The sequence below is a fragment of the Euleptes europaea genome, chromosome 17, assembly GCF_029931775.1.
Source record: "Euleptes europaea isolate rEulEur1 chromosome 17, rEulEur1.hap1, whole genome shotgun sequence".
Classification (NCBI taxonomy): Eukaryota; Metazoa; Chordata; class Lepidosauria; order Squamata; family Sphaerodactylidae; genus Euleptes; species Euleptes europaea.
The window spans coordinates 50,594,813-50,608,821 of record NC_079328.1 but is presented as its reverse complement, the minus strand read 5'-3'; the positions used below and the strand labels follow the sequence as shown (position 1 = coordinate 50,608,821).

The 14,009-nt window shown below is 51.5% G+C and overlaps 1 protein-coding gene across 2 annotated transcripts; it reads left to right on the top strand.

The window, feature by feature from the left end:
• Positions 1 to 428: 428 nt before the first annotated feature.
• Positions 429 to 9,633, top strand: CHMP1A (charged multivesicular body protein 1A). Of its 2 annotated transcripts, XM_056862897.1 has the most exons (7): positions 437 to 515; positions 1,852 to 1,871; positions 2,507 to 2,584; positions 5,610 to 5,756; positions 6,955 to 7,083; positions 7,782 to 7,969; positions 9,604 to 9,633. In XM_056862897.1, exons 1-7 carry the CDS (start codon positions 509 to 511, stop codon positions 9,623 to 9,625), a joined length of 591 nt encoding a protein of 196 aa, XP_056718875.1. In that variant the 5' UTR covers positions 437 to 508; the 3' UTR covers positions 9,626 to 9,633. The 2 variants fall into 2 exon arrangements, with proteins under 2 accessions (XP_056718874.1, XP_056718875.1); XM_056862896.1 differs by lacking the exon at positions 1,852 to 1,871 and having other exon boundaries at positions 429 to 515.
• Positions 9,634 to 14,009: the final 4,376 nt, after the last annotated feature.

The window sequence follows — 14,009 nt, the reverse complement described above, 5'->3', positions numbered from 1 at the left end:
AACCGGCCGGTCTTCGTCCCATCACCTTGCCGTTGTTTGCAGCTGTTAGGGTACACGTGTCTGCATACCTGCACGGACGCGTCCTGTGCAGGCCCGAAGCCAGCTCAGACCCAGGAAAGCTCGTGCTGGACTCGGGTTTAACGCTTAAGGCGCCGCGGGGCTCCTCTTTTATTCCTCATTGACGGGGGCTCATTTCTTCGATGGGTGGGAAAGGGGGGCTAAACGAAGGACTGGCGCCGGGCCTGGCGCATGCGCCGTCTGGCCTTATTCTCCCGGAACAAAACACACACGCGCCGGCGCCCCGCCCTGGACGCCTGACCGGCCCCTTTTCGGCCCCTCTGTTGCTATAGCGACCGCCAGAGGCCCGGCCCGCGACGGACGCCTTCCCGGACACGTGACCGTTCAGTAGAAGGCGACGGAAAGACGTCATGTTCGAGACGACCCGGAAGTGGCATGAACGGGAACCCGGAAGTCCTGGTAAGGGAAGCGGGCAGAGACTCCGGCCAGGATGGACGGTGAGGGAGCTCCTTGCGGGGCGGGGGCGACGTCCTGTGGTCCGGGGGGGCGGCGGCCCTGCGGCCAGCGGGTGGGGAGGGGAGAGGACTGGGGGGGTGAAGCTAGGCATTGGGGCTGCCCTCTTCCAGGTGGTGCCTGGGATCCCCCTGGAATGACAGCTGAGGCCCCCCCCCCGTCCGCCCGGAGGAAGCGGCGCCTCCGACACGTGAACTTGGTGGCCTCGCATCCCCCGCTGAGCTCCCTCCTGTTTCCAAACTCTGACCTTCGCGGGGTGCCCACATCTCCAGGGATTTCCCAAGCGGGAGTTGGCCTCCCCGCGGGTTGGGCGTGGCGCAGTGATGCCCGTCCCGCACCTGCCCGAGCCGGCGTGGCGTAGTGGCGAAGAGCGGTGGTTTGGCGCGGTGGGCTCTGATCTGGAGAGCCGGGTTGGATTCCCACAAACACTGGCCTGAGATCCTCGGAGGAAGGGCAGGATAAGATCAGCTGGATTCGGAGTCTTCAAAGGGGCCTCCCCCACCCCACTGTCATGGTGCGACACTTCCTGTTCCTGCGTGCCAGGCAGGTGACACCACCTGGAGCTATTCATCTGGGTGGCAGCCGTTCTGAAGGCAGGGCAGGGTTCTCGGGTCAAAGGTTGCCCTTTGACTGTACTAAGAAACAAAACTCTGGCTGGAGCTTTTGGTTTCAAGAGAGAAAAAGTGTGGCAGCATTTTGGAATCAGGCGAACTAGTCTCCTGAAGCCAGAGTTCCACGCTTGGGCTGGTAGTCTGTTGCCTGAGAAAACTATTGTTGCTAGTAGTAGTATTTGCATTTTTATTTTGCTGTTTTTTCAAGGCAATTAATTTATCAGTCCCTTGCCAATGTTATCCTCACATCCACCTTGTGAGGGAGAGGGAGAGGATTTGGACCTGGGGTCTTCCCAGTGTTAACTGGAATGACATACCGGCTCTCTTGGTTCATAACAGGCGCCAAAAGTTATCCTCCAGCATGGTGCAGCTGCTTTTCTGGAATGGTAGGGCTGGAAAAATATGCTGATTGTTCGCACCCAGTTTAATGTTTTCAGGAGTCTGCTTTCTGTATAGCACTGTGTGTGTTTCACAGTTCTACATTTTAGCACTGGGTTCTAAACTTGTCTGACACAGATTTTTCCAGATCTGTGGAAACTGTTACAGAAAGGCACACAGATTGGATCTCTTTGAGGCAGAAAGGTTGTGTGGGGGGGCATTTCATCCCCACCTCCCCACCTTAAGCAGGCTTCTTCCTGCAGAAACCAGAACACTCAGTTCCCTCTCTGTCCTGGCCGTCTTCTAACTGCCTTCTTCTTTCTCTTCACAGACACTCTCTTCCAGTTAAAGGTGAGTACAGGCCTGATTACTTGCCCTCTAGCTAGACCTGAATGCTGTGATCCCCCCCACACACATTGGGCTTGATGGGCTGCTGGCCAGGTTATTCCATCAGGGCTGTGAATAGGGCTCTGCTAGCAGAGTCTGGGGCCGGGGCCACCATGAGTGAGTGGGGGCTTTGTGGAGCCTGAGGGCCTTTCCATTGTGCAGTCACTCCCTGCAGGAGGCAAGTCTCTTCCCCTGCATGAAGGGTCATGGATCTGCAGAATATCACAACCACAGCATGGCCTTTCTGTGAGGTCTCCAGTGCACACAGGCAGCAGGAGTGTTGCTTGGGATTCTCAGCCCTCTGGCGGGGAGGCAATGGCCCCTTCTGCCACCAGTCTTTACCTGGAGGGCTATGCTCTCTGCCCCCACCCAAGTTAAAAAGGGAAACTGGCACTGTATAAAGTGCTTTTCCACCTGAGCCCTGTTAATGCCTGCAGTTGGATATGCCCCACAACCTGGTAATTGGGGGCTGTGCCCTCTGCAGCACCAGCTGCCTCTCTGTGTGTCGGCCTGGTGCAGGATGCTTGGTCTCTGGGGGCTGCGGGAAGGGAGGCTCTTCTGCAGACCTCCGTAACTGCTCACTGCATCCTTCTCTCCAGTTCACAGCCAAGCAGTTGGAGAAGCTTTCCAAGAAGGCGGAAAAGGACTCCAAGGCTGAGCAAGCCAAAGTCAAGAAGGTGATGGAACCTGACGCTGGGGAGGAGGGTTGCTGCCAGGGACTGTCCTGGAAGGCATCGGGATTGCTACTCTCTTTGAACCTCTCCGTGGCTCACCATTCCTTCCTGTGTCAATGTCAAGCTTCTAGTCCTTTGCATCTAAAATGTGCTGCTTTACCTTTCTGTATGCTTGTCGCGGTTCGGGCCGTTAAGTGCCTACACTCTTAGAATGTACCATTTACTGAGAAATGGAGTTATCTTATTCAGCGAGACACCACTAGACCGGAATCAACGGTTCCTAGAAACTTGTTATTGCTTCTAGGACATCTCTTGAACACGCCAATAAATTTATAATAATGGACAAGAGTAGAAGTATATAAAAAACACATTTATTTACATTATACAATATATGCTTTTTGGTTGCAAAGCCTTAAAATATCATATAAGGATAGACATCATTAGTCTTAAACATGTTTATGTAGCAAGTAATCATTCACATTCTCTATGCCTCCATAAAGGAGTATCTTAGTCAGAATATACTCATAAAGTATCCTTAGTGCAATGCACCTTCATTCAGAATATAAGGTTACAGAAATCCTGTCAAAATATGGTTAATTCTTTGGAGAAAGATTTGGTTAGAAACATCCTAACTTAAATCATTCAAAACATCATAACATTTCTGTACAGAAGACACACTATACCTTGCTGTGTCATCTGTGTCATCTGGAGTCCTTTAAGAGTCTAAGCTCTATGAGAACATATGAAGTTATCCCAGAGTATCTGTATTTGCTAAGTCTTGAATCCTTTAAAGACTTCTATTAATATTCTTAACTGATCATCATTAAGATCAGGCATTGTGTATGTACATGCTATGCATGCTCTTTCTAGTTTTAGACAGCAATGCTGAATATATAAATACTATGTGTTAGCTTAAAGCTATTTACAGTCTCTTTGACTGTGCCAATCTGTGTATGTGCATTGTGCATATCTCACAGAGTACAGAGAGTCTCCTTTCCCTTCTCTGGTCTCTTGCTCTGAGGAGGTTCAGAAGTCCCTCTGTTAAGTAGAGGACGTTCTGACACAATCTCAGAGGTCTAGCTATTAGCCCTGTATTCAGGATGCTTCTTAGCATTGGTAAGCCAAATAGGCTTAGTCTGTAAGAATCCATAAATCTGATGGACTCTCAGTGTTCCAATACATGGAAAGATCACTGCACTTAGATTCCTATTCAAAGAATAGGAATTCTAAGGGTCTCTATCCTCTTCTAGGAATAGAGCAGTCTCACAAGAAGACTGTAAGATATGTTGAAATATCCAGATCTTGATACTTCAAGATATCTCTGAGAACTGCTGTCCACGCAAGAACAGAGTTTCAATGTTTTACATCTCAAGCCTTTTGAGATGGAGGTGCTACACCAGACAGCTGCAGTCTGCCAGCCATAGAACTCTAAAGTGCCAGCTGTACTGTGGCTGGTATTTATACAATTTCTAGACCCATTAAGAGTGTTCCTTTATCCCCTCTTCCTTATCCTTCAAAAGGGTACCTTTATTCTCTCTTATCAGATACCAGGAGCTTAGTGGCATCTGCTCCTGTCTTATGTCCTTATATGGATTTCCTTTTCTTCCAGTCCTCTGTGCCTAAAGTATAAATACTCATTTCTGAGTTACATGATCACGTTACATATTTAATTTCTATACCATTCTCTTCGTTAGGACTATACACATTAAATGAGTCTACTTAGAAATCTGTAGCACAACATTTAACTATATAACTGATGAAACACAATTATTGTTTACATTTGTCACTTTGTAACATCTTTTAGTAACTGACAGCCTTGGGCAGATTACAAAAGACAAGAAAGCTTGTTACTCTTATCTTTGAGAGAACGTTAATGCCTTTAAGCTATATTAAGCACAATTTCAGCTATTAATGCACTCTTAGTACATTAAGATATCTTAAGACCTTGAAAAGGCCTTTGAGATTCTGACATCTGGCAGCTGAGTCAGAAAGGTAACTTTACGCTGCCCCTTCAAGGGAAGGTGCTCAGCTCTGCCCCTTCAAGGACAAAGCCAGAGTAACTTTAGTAGTTAGCTTTGATAGAGCTAACCTTGAGAGTAGTCTGTCAGCCTGACACAGAGCTAGCCTGTCAGCATGACACAGACTTTCATTTATACATTACACAATCCTCTATAGTGGCTCTATATGGAATTAATTCTGCACATGTTCACAGAAATACCATGATTATGTCATAGCCCGACACATGCTGAACTTGGGGTGCTTGGGTCTCCCCCTCCTCTTCCTGTCTCCCCCTTCCAAGGTCCATCTCTTGAGCCATTGCATTCCTCAAACAGCCCAGCCCTCCCTGTGCCCACTGTTGCCGTGTCACTCTCCCTCGAATCTCTGCTTCTCTTCTGTCTGCATCCTTTGGGCAGGGACCTGTCTAGATTCTCTGAGCACTCCTAATCACCATACAAGAGACAGCAGCAGAAAGATGGGGGTGCATACAGAACCCTTTCCATTTGTTCATGGGAAGGGCTGCCGGAAGGCCCCCTTGGGCAAGTCATGCTCTCTCAGCCTCACCTACCTCACAGGGTGTCTGTTGTGGGGAAGGGAAGTGATTGTAAGCCGGTTTGATTCTGCCTTAAGTGGTAGAGAAAGTTGGCATATAAAAACCAACTCTTCTTCTTCTTCTTCAAGCCCTCATTCCAGGTTGTTTCCTGAGGCCCAGGCAGTTATTCTCAGGTTTTTAGATGGGCTACTAGATACAGTGTGTGATATCTAAAGTTCCTTCCCAGGGATGGTGGACGGACACATTTGAAGCTGCCCAGTCTCAGCCTCTGCAGGTGCCACAGTGGAAGCATCTGCTCTGTCTTGCTCTCCGGGGGCCTGTTCCCTCTGGTTGGTGCATGAACAGTGAAGGCTTGGGCCAGAGGGCTGGTCCTGGCCCAGAGGGCTGAGCTGCATGTGCAGGGAACTTGCAGGTGGGCTCTTCTGGCTTGGAGCTGAAGGGGCTTATCCTGATCCTCTTTGCCTCGGTGCGCTTCAGGCTCTTCAGCAGAAGAACGTGGAATGTGCCCGTGTCTACGCAGAGAATGCCATCCGGAAAAAGAACGAAGGGGTCAACTGGCTGCGCATGGCTTCACGAGTAGACGCAGTAGCCTCCAAGGTTCAGACAGCGGTGACCATGAAAGGGGTAAGGAGATCTGTTCTGCAGCCACTGCATTTTCTTGCCTCCTTTGTGCTGGTAGATTTCGTCTCTCTCCTGCTCTGAAGGGCTGCAAGGAGTTGCCTTGTGCAGAATCAGGACAGTGTCCCATCTGGCTTCCCTTAGATGAACAGCTGCTCTCAAGCAGGTCTTTGGTTCATTGTCAGATAGAGCTCATGACCTCTGGGCACAATTGTAAGCATGTGCTGAACCCCTGAACTTTGCCATAGAATCATAGAGTTAGAAGGGACCACCAGGGTCATCTAGTCCAAACCCCTGCACAATGCAGAACAATCACAACTATTCCCCCCCCCCACATCCCCAGTGACCCCTACTCCATGCCAGAAGATGGCTGATGCCCTCCCTCTCATGATCTGCCTAAGGTTACAGAATCAGCATTGCTGACAGATGGCCTTCTAGCCTCTGCTTAAAAACCTCCAAGGAAAAAGAGCTACCACCTCCTGAGGAAGCCTGTTCTACTGAGGAACCCCTCTAACTGTTAGAAAATTCTTCCTAATGTCTAGACGGAAACTCTTTTGATTTAATTTCAACCCGTTGGTTCTGGTCCAACCTTCTGGGGCAACAGAAAACAACTTGGCAACATCCTCTACATGACAGCTCTTCAAGTACTTGAATAACAAGATGGTTATTATATCATTTTCTTAGGCTCCCGGGTCACTTATAGAACCCCCCTTCCCAGGTATGGGCAGACATTAGGACTGCCCCCCCTGTTTTTCTCCTTATTGATGTGGCAAAAAGAGAAGTTGGGAATGTGAGCAGAAAAGGCCCCTGGGCTCAGTGGCTAGAGCTGGGTCCTTGGTAGGCGGGTTGTGGTCTGCACCCCTGCTGTTGGCCATCCTGTCCTCATGGTTCACTGCAACCTTGTTTGACTGGTGGTTCATGAATCTTCCCTACATCTGGACTCCCAGGATTGGGCATGATTAGCTGATCCCAGCCTGGGGGGGGCGGGGCGGGCAAGGGCCCCCCGTGGGTGTGCCATGTGCCTCCACATCTATCTCGTTGTCTGCTTTTCTGGTTTCGTGCATGTTTCTAGCCACCTCCTGGCCTGCACAGCCACTCCTGTGGGCATGCTGCTTGAGTCAGCTTTGTGTGCCAGCTGCTGCTCTGCGTGGAGGAGCCCCTGGCTTCCATTGCGCAAAGTACATTGTGCAATTGTGTGCTGCAGGTGACGAAAAACATGGCCCAGGTGACCAAGGCCTTGGACAAAGCCCTCGGCGCCATGGACCTGCAGAAGGTCTCGGCTGTGATGGACAAATTTGAGCAGCAGGTGCAGAACTTGGACGTTCACACTTCGGTGAGTAGGCCTCAGGGGTGGGAGGAGGGGCTCGGCTGCACTTTGCTGACCTGGGTGAGCAGAGGGCCCCCTTCGTGCTGCCAAGCAAGACCCAAGCAGGCCCCTGCCAGAGGCGGTGCTCCCAACTCTCCCCTCCTGCGATCACCTCACTTGCTGCGAAGAGATCCAAACATCTGGAGTAGGAAATGGATGACGCCCACCTTCCCTCCTTTCTCCTTGTGCCACCCTTTCTACTGGACTTGCTTCCCCACAGCACCCATCTGGTGCCAGCTTTCTCTCGCTTCCTTTGCCAGCCACCTTTTCCACAGTGCTCTTGGCAGGGTCCTTCTGTCCTGCTCCCCTGCAATCTCATCTCCCTGCCCATTCCTTTTGCCCCCTCCTTCCCCACTTGGTTACTTCCTTTGTCTCAGTTTTTCAATTCTAAGGCACCCCACCTGCAGTAAACAGACCCTGTGAAAAGCCATGGGCATGTATGGTGCTGCAGAAAGGAAGCCACAGTTGCTGGCACCGTCTCCCTTCTCCTGGCCTTGGAGAAAGGGAAGTCTGTCTTCTCCACTTCTGTGCCAGAAGGTACACATGAAACCAGTCTGCTGCTGCCTTCTGGGAAAGCACAGCATGATGAGGGGGGCGGGGGACGGCTCTCCCCCAGGTTGGGGTTTGGCTGCATCTCGTCAGCCGCCATCTTGCTTCCCTCTCAGGTGATGGAGGACTCCATGAGCTCGGCCACGACGCTGACCACGCCCCAGGAGCAAGTGGACAGCCTGATTGTGCAGATCGCGGAGGAGAATGGCCTGGAGGTCATGGATCAGCTGAGCCAATTGCCCGAGGGTGCCTCGGCAGTAGCAGAGAGCTCCGTGCGTTCCCAGGAAGATCAGCTGTCACGAAGGTACCTCTGCTTGTCAAATATCAGCACATCTTTCCCCAAGAGAGGCGTGGCCTCCCATCCAAAGAGGAGGGACGTGGCCCAGCCACGGTGAGAGCCACTGTAGTGGAGTGCTTAGAGTGTTGGGCTGGTGTGGGAGAGACCTGGGTTTACCGCCCACTCTGCTATGAAGCTTGCTGGGTGACCTTGGTCCAGTCACATACTCTCAGCCTAACCTACCTCACAGGATTGTTGTGGGGAAGGGAGAGACAGGTACAACTTTCTTGGAGGAAGGGTGGGATGCATGTGTACTGGATGGATGGATTCTGATGCTGCCCTCTCCTGGCAGTCCTGGGCAGGCAAGAGTAGCCATGTGCCTTGTGTCTGACAAAGGCAGCTGTCCTGAAAGGGCACCTCATCTCAAGAAGAAAAAAGAAATTGGGTCTGGTCATCCACCAGAGCCAGAGGCTTTTAGATGGCTGTTAGCATTTTCCTCCCTCTGCCTGTAGCTGATCCTGCTGTGAGGGTTGAGTCCAAAGCGGGGGAGTTCACCAGTCAATCAATCAATCTTTATTTTACGGTCATTTAACCAAAAATAGAACACATCTAATCAAGTGTAACATAAATTTGTAATAAAACAGTATCAGTCAATCGAAAAGTCCACAAAATAAAATATATCAATAAAATCCCATGTCTAAAAAGGTAAGCAAGCTAGCTTCTAAAACGTTTATCTATCAGATTGTACCTATTTATACATTGCATCCTTTCGGACCTTATATATAGCAGCACAAAATTTGGCCACACATCTCGAAGTTTGTGTGTTACTATCTTCCAGTAGTCGTTGGATACAGATTTTTTCAGGTAGCCCTGTATTATTTCTTAGAGTTTCTTGAATAGTCTTAGATCTTAACTCATGATGGAGAGGGCAGTATAAAAAGACATGTTCACAGGTCTCAATTTCTTCACCATTGCACGGGCAGACTCTCGCGGAAAGAGGAATTTTTTTATATCTGCCTTCTAGGACGGCCGATGGCAAAGCTCCACATCTGGCTAATGTGAAAGCCCTTCTAAATTTGTTCACCTCCTGTGTCATCAGATATGGGGCTGCCGTCATCAGATGTCTGAACTTCAGTGAGGCTATAAAACCAGGGGACCTTGCGAGGTCATGCTGTCTCTCAATGTCTTCCACTCTCTGCCTTATTACTTTTTTAAACTGATCTCCGCTCAGTGTCAATAGATCCTGGGGTGAAGGAGTTCATCAGTCTCTGCTGTTCACACTCAGCGCCTGACAGTAGCAGATCTGTGCCACGGAATAGTTTTAACTGTCAGGATTAAAGGTACTCAAACTATTTAAATGACTGTCCATCCCACCTTCATGTGGTGGTGAGTTCCATATGTTAACAGGATCTTCAAGGAAGAAAGACCTTCTGATGCCTATCTGGAACCTGCCGGGTATCCCCAAGTTCTAGTATTATGGCAAAGAGATAAAAGTTCCTCTCTCCACTCCCTCTTTCTAGCATTCAGTATTTAACAAATCTCTCTGTGATGACCTCCAGCCTTTTCCTCCTCAGGCAAATACTGCAACCTGCTGGCGGTTTGGGTTGCCCCATTTAGTATCTGCTCCAACATTTAGTATCTGCCCTTTCCTTCCTCTGCAGGTTGGCTGCCTTGCGGAATTAACCCTCCCTGCTCCCATGGACTGCTGCTTCTGCCTTGGCCATGTATGATTTGTGGGGTCCCTGTGAGAGAGACCCCTGGCCTTCGGTTCCTTCTTCCTCCTCTTTGGACTGGTCCCCCATTCTGTGGGCGTGTTGTGAGACCCCCACTAAACGCTTCCTCCCATGGTGATGGTAGTGCAGCCGTCTCTTATGCAGCAGAGACTAGCGGCAGGCTTGCCTAGACTTGGGGGTGGGGGGCAACTTTGCTGGGTTGGATTTTCCCCGTAGAGATTCTCCTTTCACTGCTGGCTTCACGTCACGTTCTTCTGCGTGGGGGGTGGGAGGAACTGGATCCCAGAAACCTGTAAATGAATTCATGCACGGCCTTTGTGAGAGTGAGTGGGCATTCTTCAAAGGAACGGGGACCTGGTCCGCACAACTTGCCTGCATGTGTAGAGGCAGGCGTGGCACGTCTCTCCTCCTGTTGCTCCCACTGGTGGTGTGTGGGGGTCAGGCCACTTGTCGGTGGTGTGATATGCCCCCGCCCCCCTTTGCCGGCAGATCTGTTCCCTGCCTTGGATTTACACACACCGTTAAGTGACCTTTGCAAATGATTCTCATCCACTTGCTCATGCTCACGTACATGCTGCCTCTGCACGCTCCCCTCCCATAAGCTGGCATTTCAGCTGGGTCCTACATCCATTTTCCTTAACAAACATCTCTATGAGAGGGATGGGCAGCCCCCCCATACGCATCTCTGCTCTGGCCCTTTCCCTGGGGCCTCTGCTCTTAGAGAGGCTGGTCTGTCTCTTCCTGGACCTTTGTTCCCTGCTCTGGTCAAGAGGACTTGGTAGCTCTGAACAGAGGGAGGCTTGGTGGGCTTTGGGCACCAGCCCTGCACACAGCTGGGGTCTTTTCTGCCCAAGTGGCCATGAGAATCTCTTTGCTTGAGAGGTCAGCCAAGGCAGAAGGCTGGGCAGGAGGGGGGGATGAATGTATCAATCTGTTCTGTTGCTGGAAACTGGAAAGAGGCTCTTTTTGCTCCCCCCTCCCAGTTTCTCAAGGGCCTTGTGCCTTTCCTGCTCCTCTGTCTGCCCTTCCTTCTGTAAAGGTGTGGGGGGGCAGGTGTGTATCATAGCCTTTCTCAGTCAATGGAGTGGCATGTTCTCCAATTCTTGGGAAAGTGTTTGCCTTGGCCTCTTTCTTTTTTTTAAAGAATTAAACTGAGTACTGTCAATTCCTTGATGTTGTTTTAAATAAATGAATAGTCTCTGGAAATCACTGGTGGTGGAAAGGCTTATATATTGGGGGGAAACCCCCCCCCACACACACACACACACAAAAATCAGTTGAGAACTGGAGAGGGCAGGAGGGAACCCCGCACAGAGTATCAGGGATTCTTTTTAACTTGGTCCTCACCAGTCCAGAATCCATGTCCCAAACTGCAGTTCCCAGATAGGGCTGAAATTTAAGAGGCACCCGTGGAGCAAGCGAGAAGCAGTCCCTCTCATGGTGTATTGTCATAATGGATGTGCATCGTAGGATCCAGCCCATAAGCAAGGCGACATGGGTTGTGCTGACTCTTGCGCATTCCAAGACCAACCTGGGCAAATTCTTACCATTTGTGAAACAACCCTTCATCTGTTTAGGGGGCGGAGCGGTTGTAAGAGCAGCAAGTCGTTCCCCCCCCCCCCCCCGTCAAAGTCTGGACACGTTTTTTGCAGTAAGTGATTTGGCCACTGGAGGGCTCCTTCCCCCAACAATGCCATAAACAACCCTTTCATTACATGCCAGACCCAAATCACAGGTGCGCCTTGAAGAGCCTGGGAGACGGCAACACACCTGTCAGGCCACCTGCCTGTATGGCTGCTTCAGGTGCATTTTCAAGCCGCTTCCTGTTCTTTGCTCACAGCCACCTGCTGCAGGTATTATGGAACAAGTGTGACTTTGGCTCCCTGATGGTTTGCCCCAGGGTGCAGGAGCCTTGCACAGACACTGTGAAATACATCTGCCCAGAAGGCTGTCCTTGGGGGCTTGGGTGCACCAGGATCACATGAACACATGAAGCTGCCTTATAGTGAATCAGACCATTGGTCCATCAAAGTCAGTACTGCCTGCTCAGACCGGCAGCGGCTATTCAGTCTCAGGCGGAGGTCTTTCACATCACCTGCCTAGTCCCTTTAACTGGAGATGCCAGGGATTGAACCTAGGACCTTCTGCATGCCAAGCAGAAGCTTTACCACTGAGCTGCAGCCCCTCCTTAACAATGGCCTGGTCCTGGGGGTGGGGACTGACCCAGAACTCGGCCCATCAGGAAAAAGCCGGTCTGCACAGGCTGGCATCCATGAGGGGAATCCCACAGACGTGAATAACGCTGCTGCAGTTCTTTACGTGTTCCTACAGAAGCCCCAAACCCACCGCAGCAAGAAAATCCTGCTGGAAGCTGGTTTTCAAAGCACTGGAGTTCTTCTGGAGTAGATGTTTAGAAAGGGAAAAGGAGGGGCTGTAGGGAGGCCAGGCTCCTGAACCCCGGGTCTGCCAAGGCCTTTCGTCACAAGGAAACGAGGAAGAGCACAGAGCAGGGCTCAATGGGGAAATGAGGGAAGTAGTTGGGAATTTCCTGTGTTGTTCAGGGGGTTGGATTAGTTGACCCTGGAGGTCCTTTCCAGCTCTATGTTTCTGCAAAGCTAACACCGATACTTGGGGTGCCTGCGTTATAGCACCTCACCAAACAATCAGGCATGGCTGGAAAGGTCTTCTATCATGGTGCCTGTTGCTTCAGGTGAAAACGGTGGGTGGCCATCAAGTTTCCTGCCTATAGTACAGTGGGGGCTATCAGGAGGAGGTCTCTGACCTGGATAGCCCGGGCAAGCCCAATCTTGTCAGAACTCGGAAGCTAAGCAGGGTCGGCCATGCTTAGTACTTGGATGGGAGACCTCCAAGGAATACCAGGGTCATGCCTTGGAGGCAGGCAATGGCCAACCACCTCTGAACGTCTCTTGCCTTGAAAATTTGGCTGCAACTTGACAGCACTTTACATATGCGCGCGCACACACACGCATCAGGAGCAGTTTGGGCCCCGTTCCTTTCCAGCAGTTCCAAGAGCTGCTAACGTTTGTACCGCAAGGCCAGCCTGCTGTTGAACAAAGAACCTTCCTCTCTGCCCCCTTGCTGGTGGTCTCACAGCGCTTGCTAGAGGAGTTCAACCACATCTCTAATCCATCTTCTCCCCCACCCCACCCCTGGGACCGAACCTCTCCCATGCCAGGGCCTCTATGCCAGCCCGCTGGCAAGCACGACAGGAAGCTGGATCCCTCCCTGCCTGTTTGTGCAGGTGCCTTCTGCTGCCTGCACGGCAAAGACAGGCTGTTCCTGAAATGCCAGCACAAGCTGCTAATGAGCCACTTGATTAGCCAATTAATTAGCTAATGATGAATGCTTGGGCAAAGCCTGCGAAACGGGACACTCGGCTGGCATTCGGTGTCTCCATCTGTGCCTGGAGACGGGGCTCCTTGGCATCGCACCGCGAGGAGGAGGAGGAGGGCATTGGACTGGGGACCTGGCCTTGAAAGGCAGGCTTCTGCGCTTGGGCTGGCTGGGTCCCCTTCCTTCTGGAGAAGCGCTCTCTCCTGAGCCAGTGGGACTCCCTGCTCACAGCTTACCAGATCTCTGCACCCTGTGCTTGAGGTCAGGGGTGGATCTAGGTCTTGGAGGGCCCTCCTCTCACCACCAGGCCCCTTCCAGCATGTCCTTTCATGATCACCCACCTGCCCAGGTTCCTTTTGCCCACAAACCCTCCCACATGCCCTTCCTCCAGTGGCGCTGGGCAGTGCCACGGTCTGTTGTTTCCAAGAATGCCTCCACTCTGACCATCTGCACTCCCTTCCCCAATGATGTGGGGCGGTGCCTGTGTCAAAAAGCACAGGGTGGTGGCGTGCCCAGCAGAAGGCAGGGAGAAGGGCACACGGTCAGGTGGCCGGTCAGGAATGCAGTCCGCAGGTCAGCGGCAGTGGGCCCCACTGGACACTCGGGGCCCTGGCCTCTGCCCCCCTCCCTCCAGGTATGCTGGTGCAGGCTCTGCTTGAGGTGCCCCACAAGAGGCTTGGAAAAGGAGCCCTGCCTCTGCCCTCGGGGGCCTGCAAGGCAGCTCTTGCCCCCTACACTGGGTCTTGAGAGAGATTCCTTGATGAGAGGGAACATCCTTCTAGGGACAGTGGGTGCTACCTTAAAAGATTTGGAATGGGGAGAGACCTGGGTTCGCATTAAAACTCAGCCTTGATGCTCACTGGGTGGTTTGGGGCCAGTCACCTTCTCTCAGACCAGCCTACCTCACTGGGTGGCAGTGGGGATAAATGCGAGGAGGGATATTCTACCCACAGCTCCTTAGAGGAAGGGCAGGATAACAA

Coding starts and splice junctions, on each gene's coding strand:
- CHMP1A (XM_056862896.1), top strand. CDS start 429: ATGTTCGAGACGACCCGGAAGTGGCATGAACGGGAACCCGGAAGTCCT. Junction 2,585..5,609: donor AGCAAGCCAAAGTCAAGAAG/GTGATGGAACCT, acceptor GGTGCGCTTCAG/GCTCTTCAGCAGAAGAACGT. Junction 7,970..9,603: donor GAAGATCAGCTGTCACGAAG/GTACCTCTGCTT, acceptor CTTCCTCTGCAG/GTTGGCTGCCTTGCGGAATT.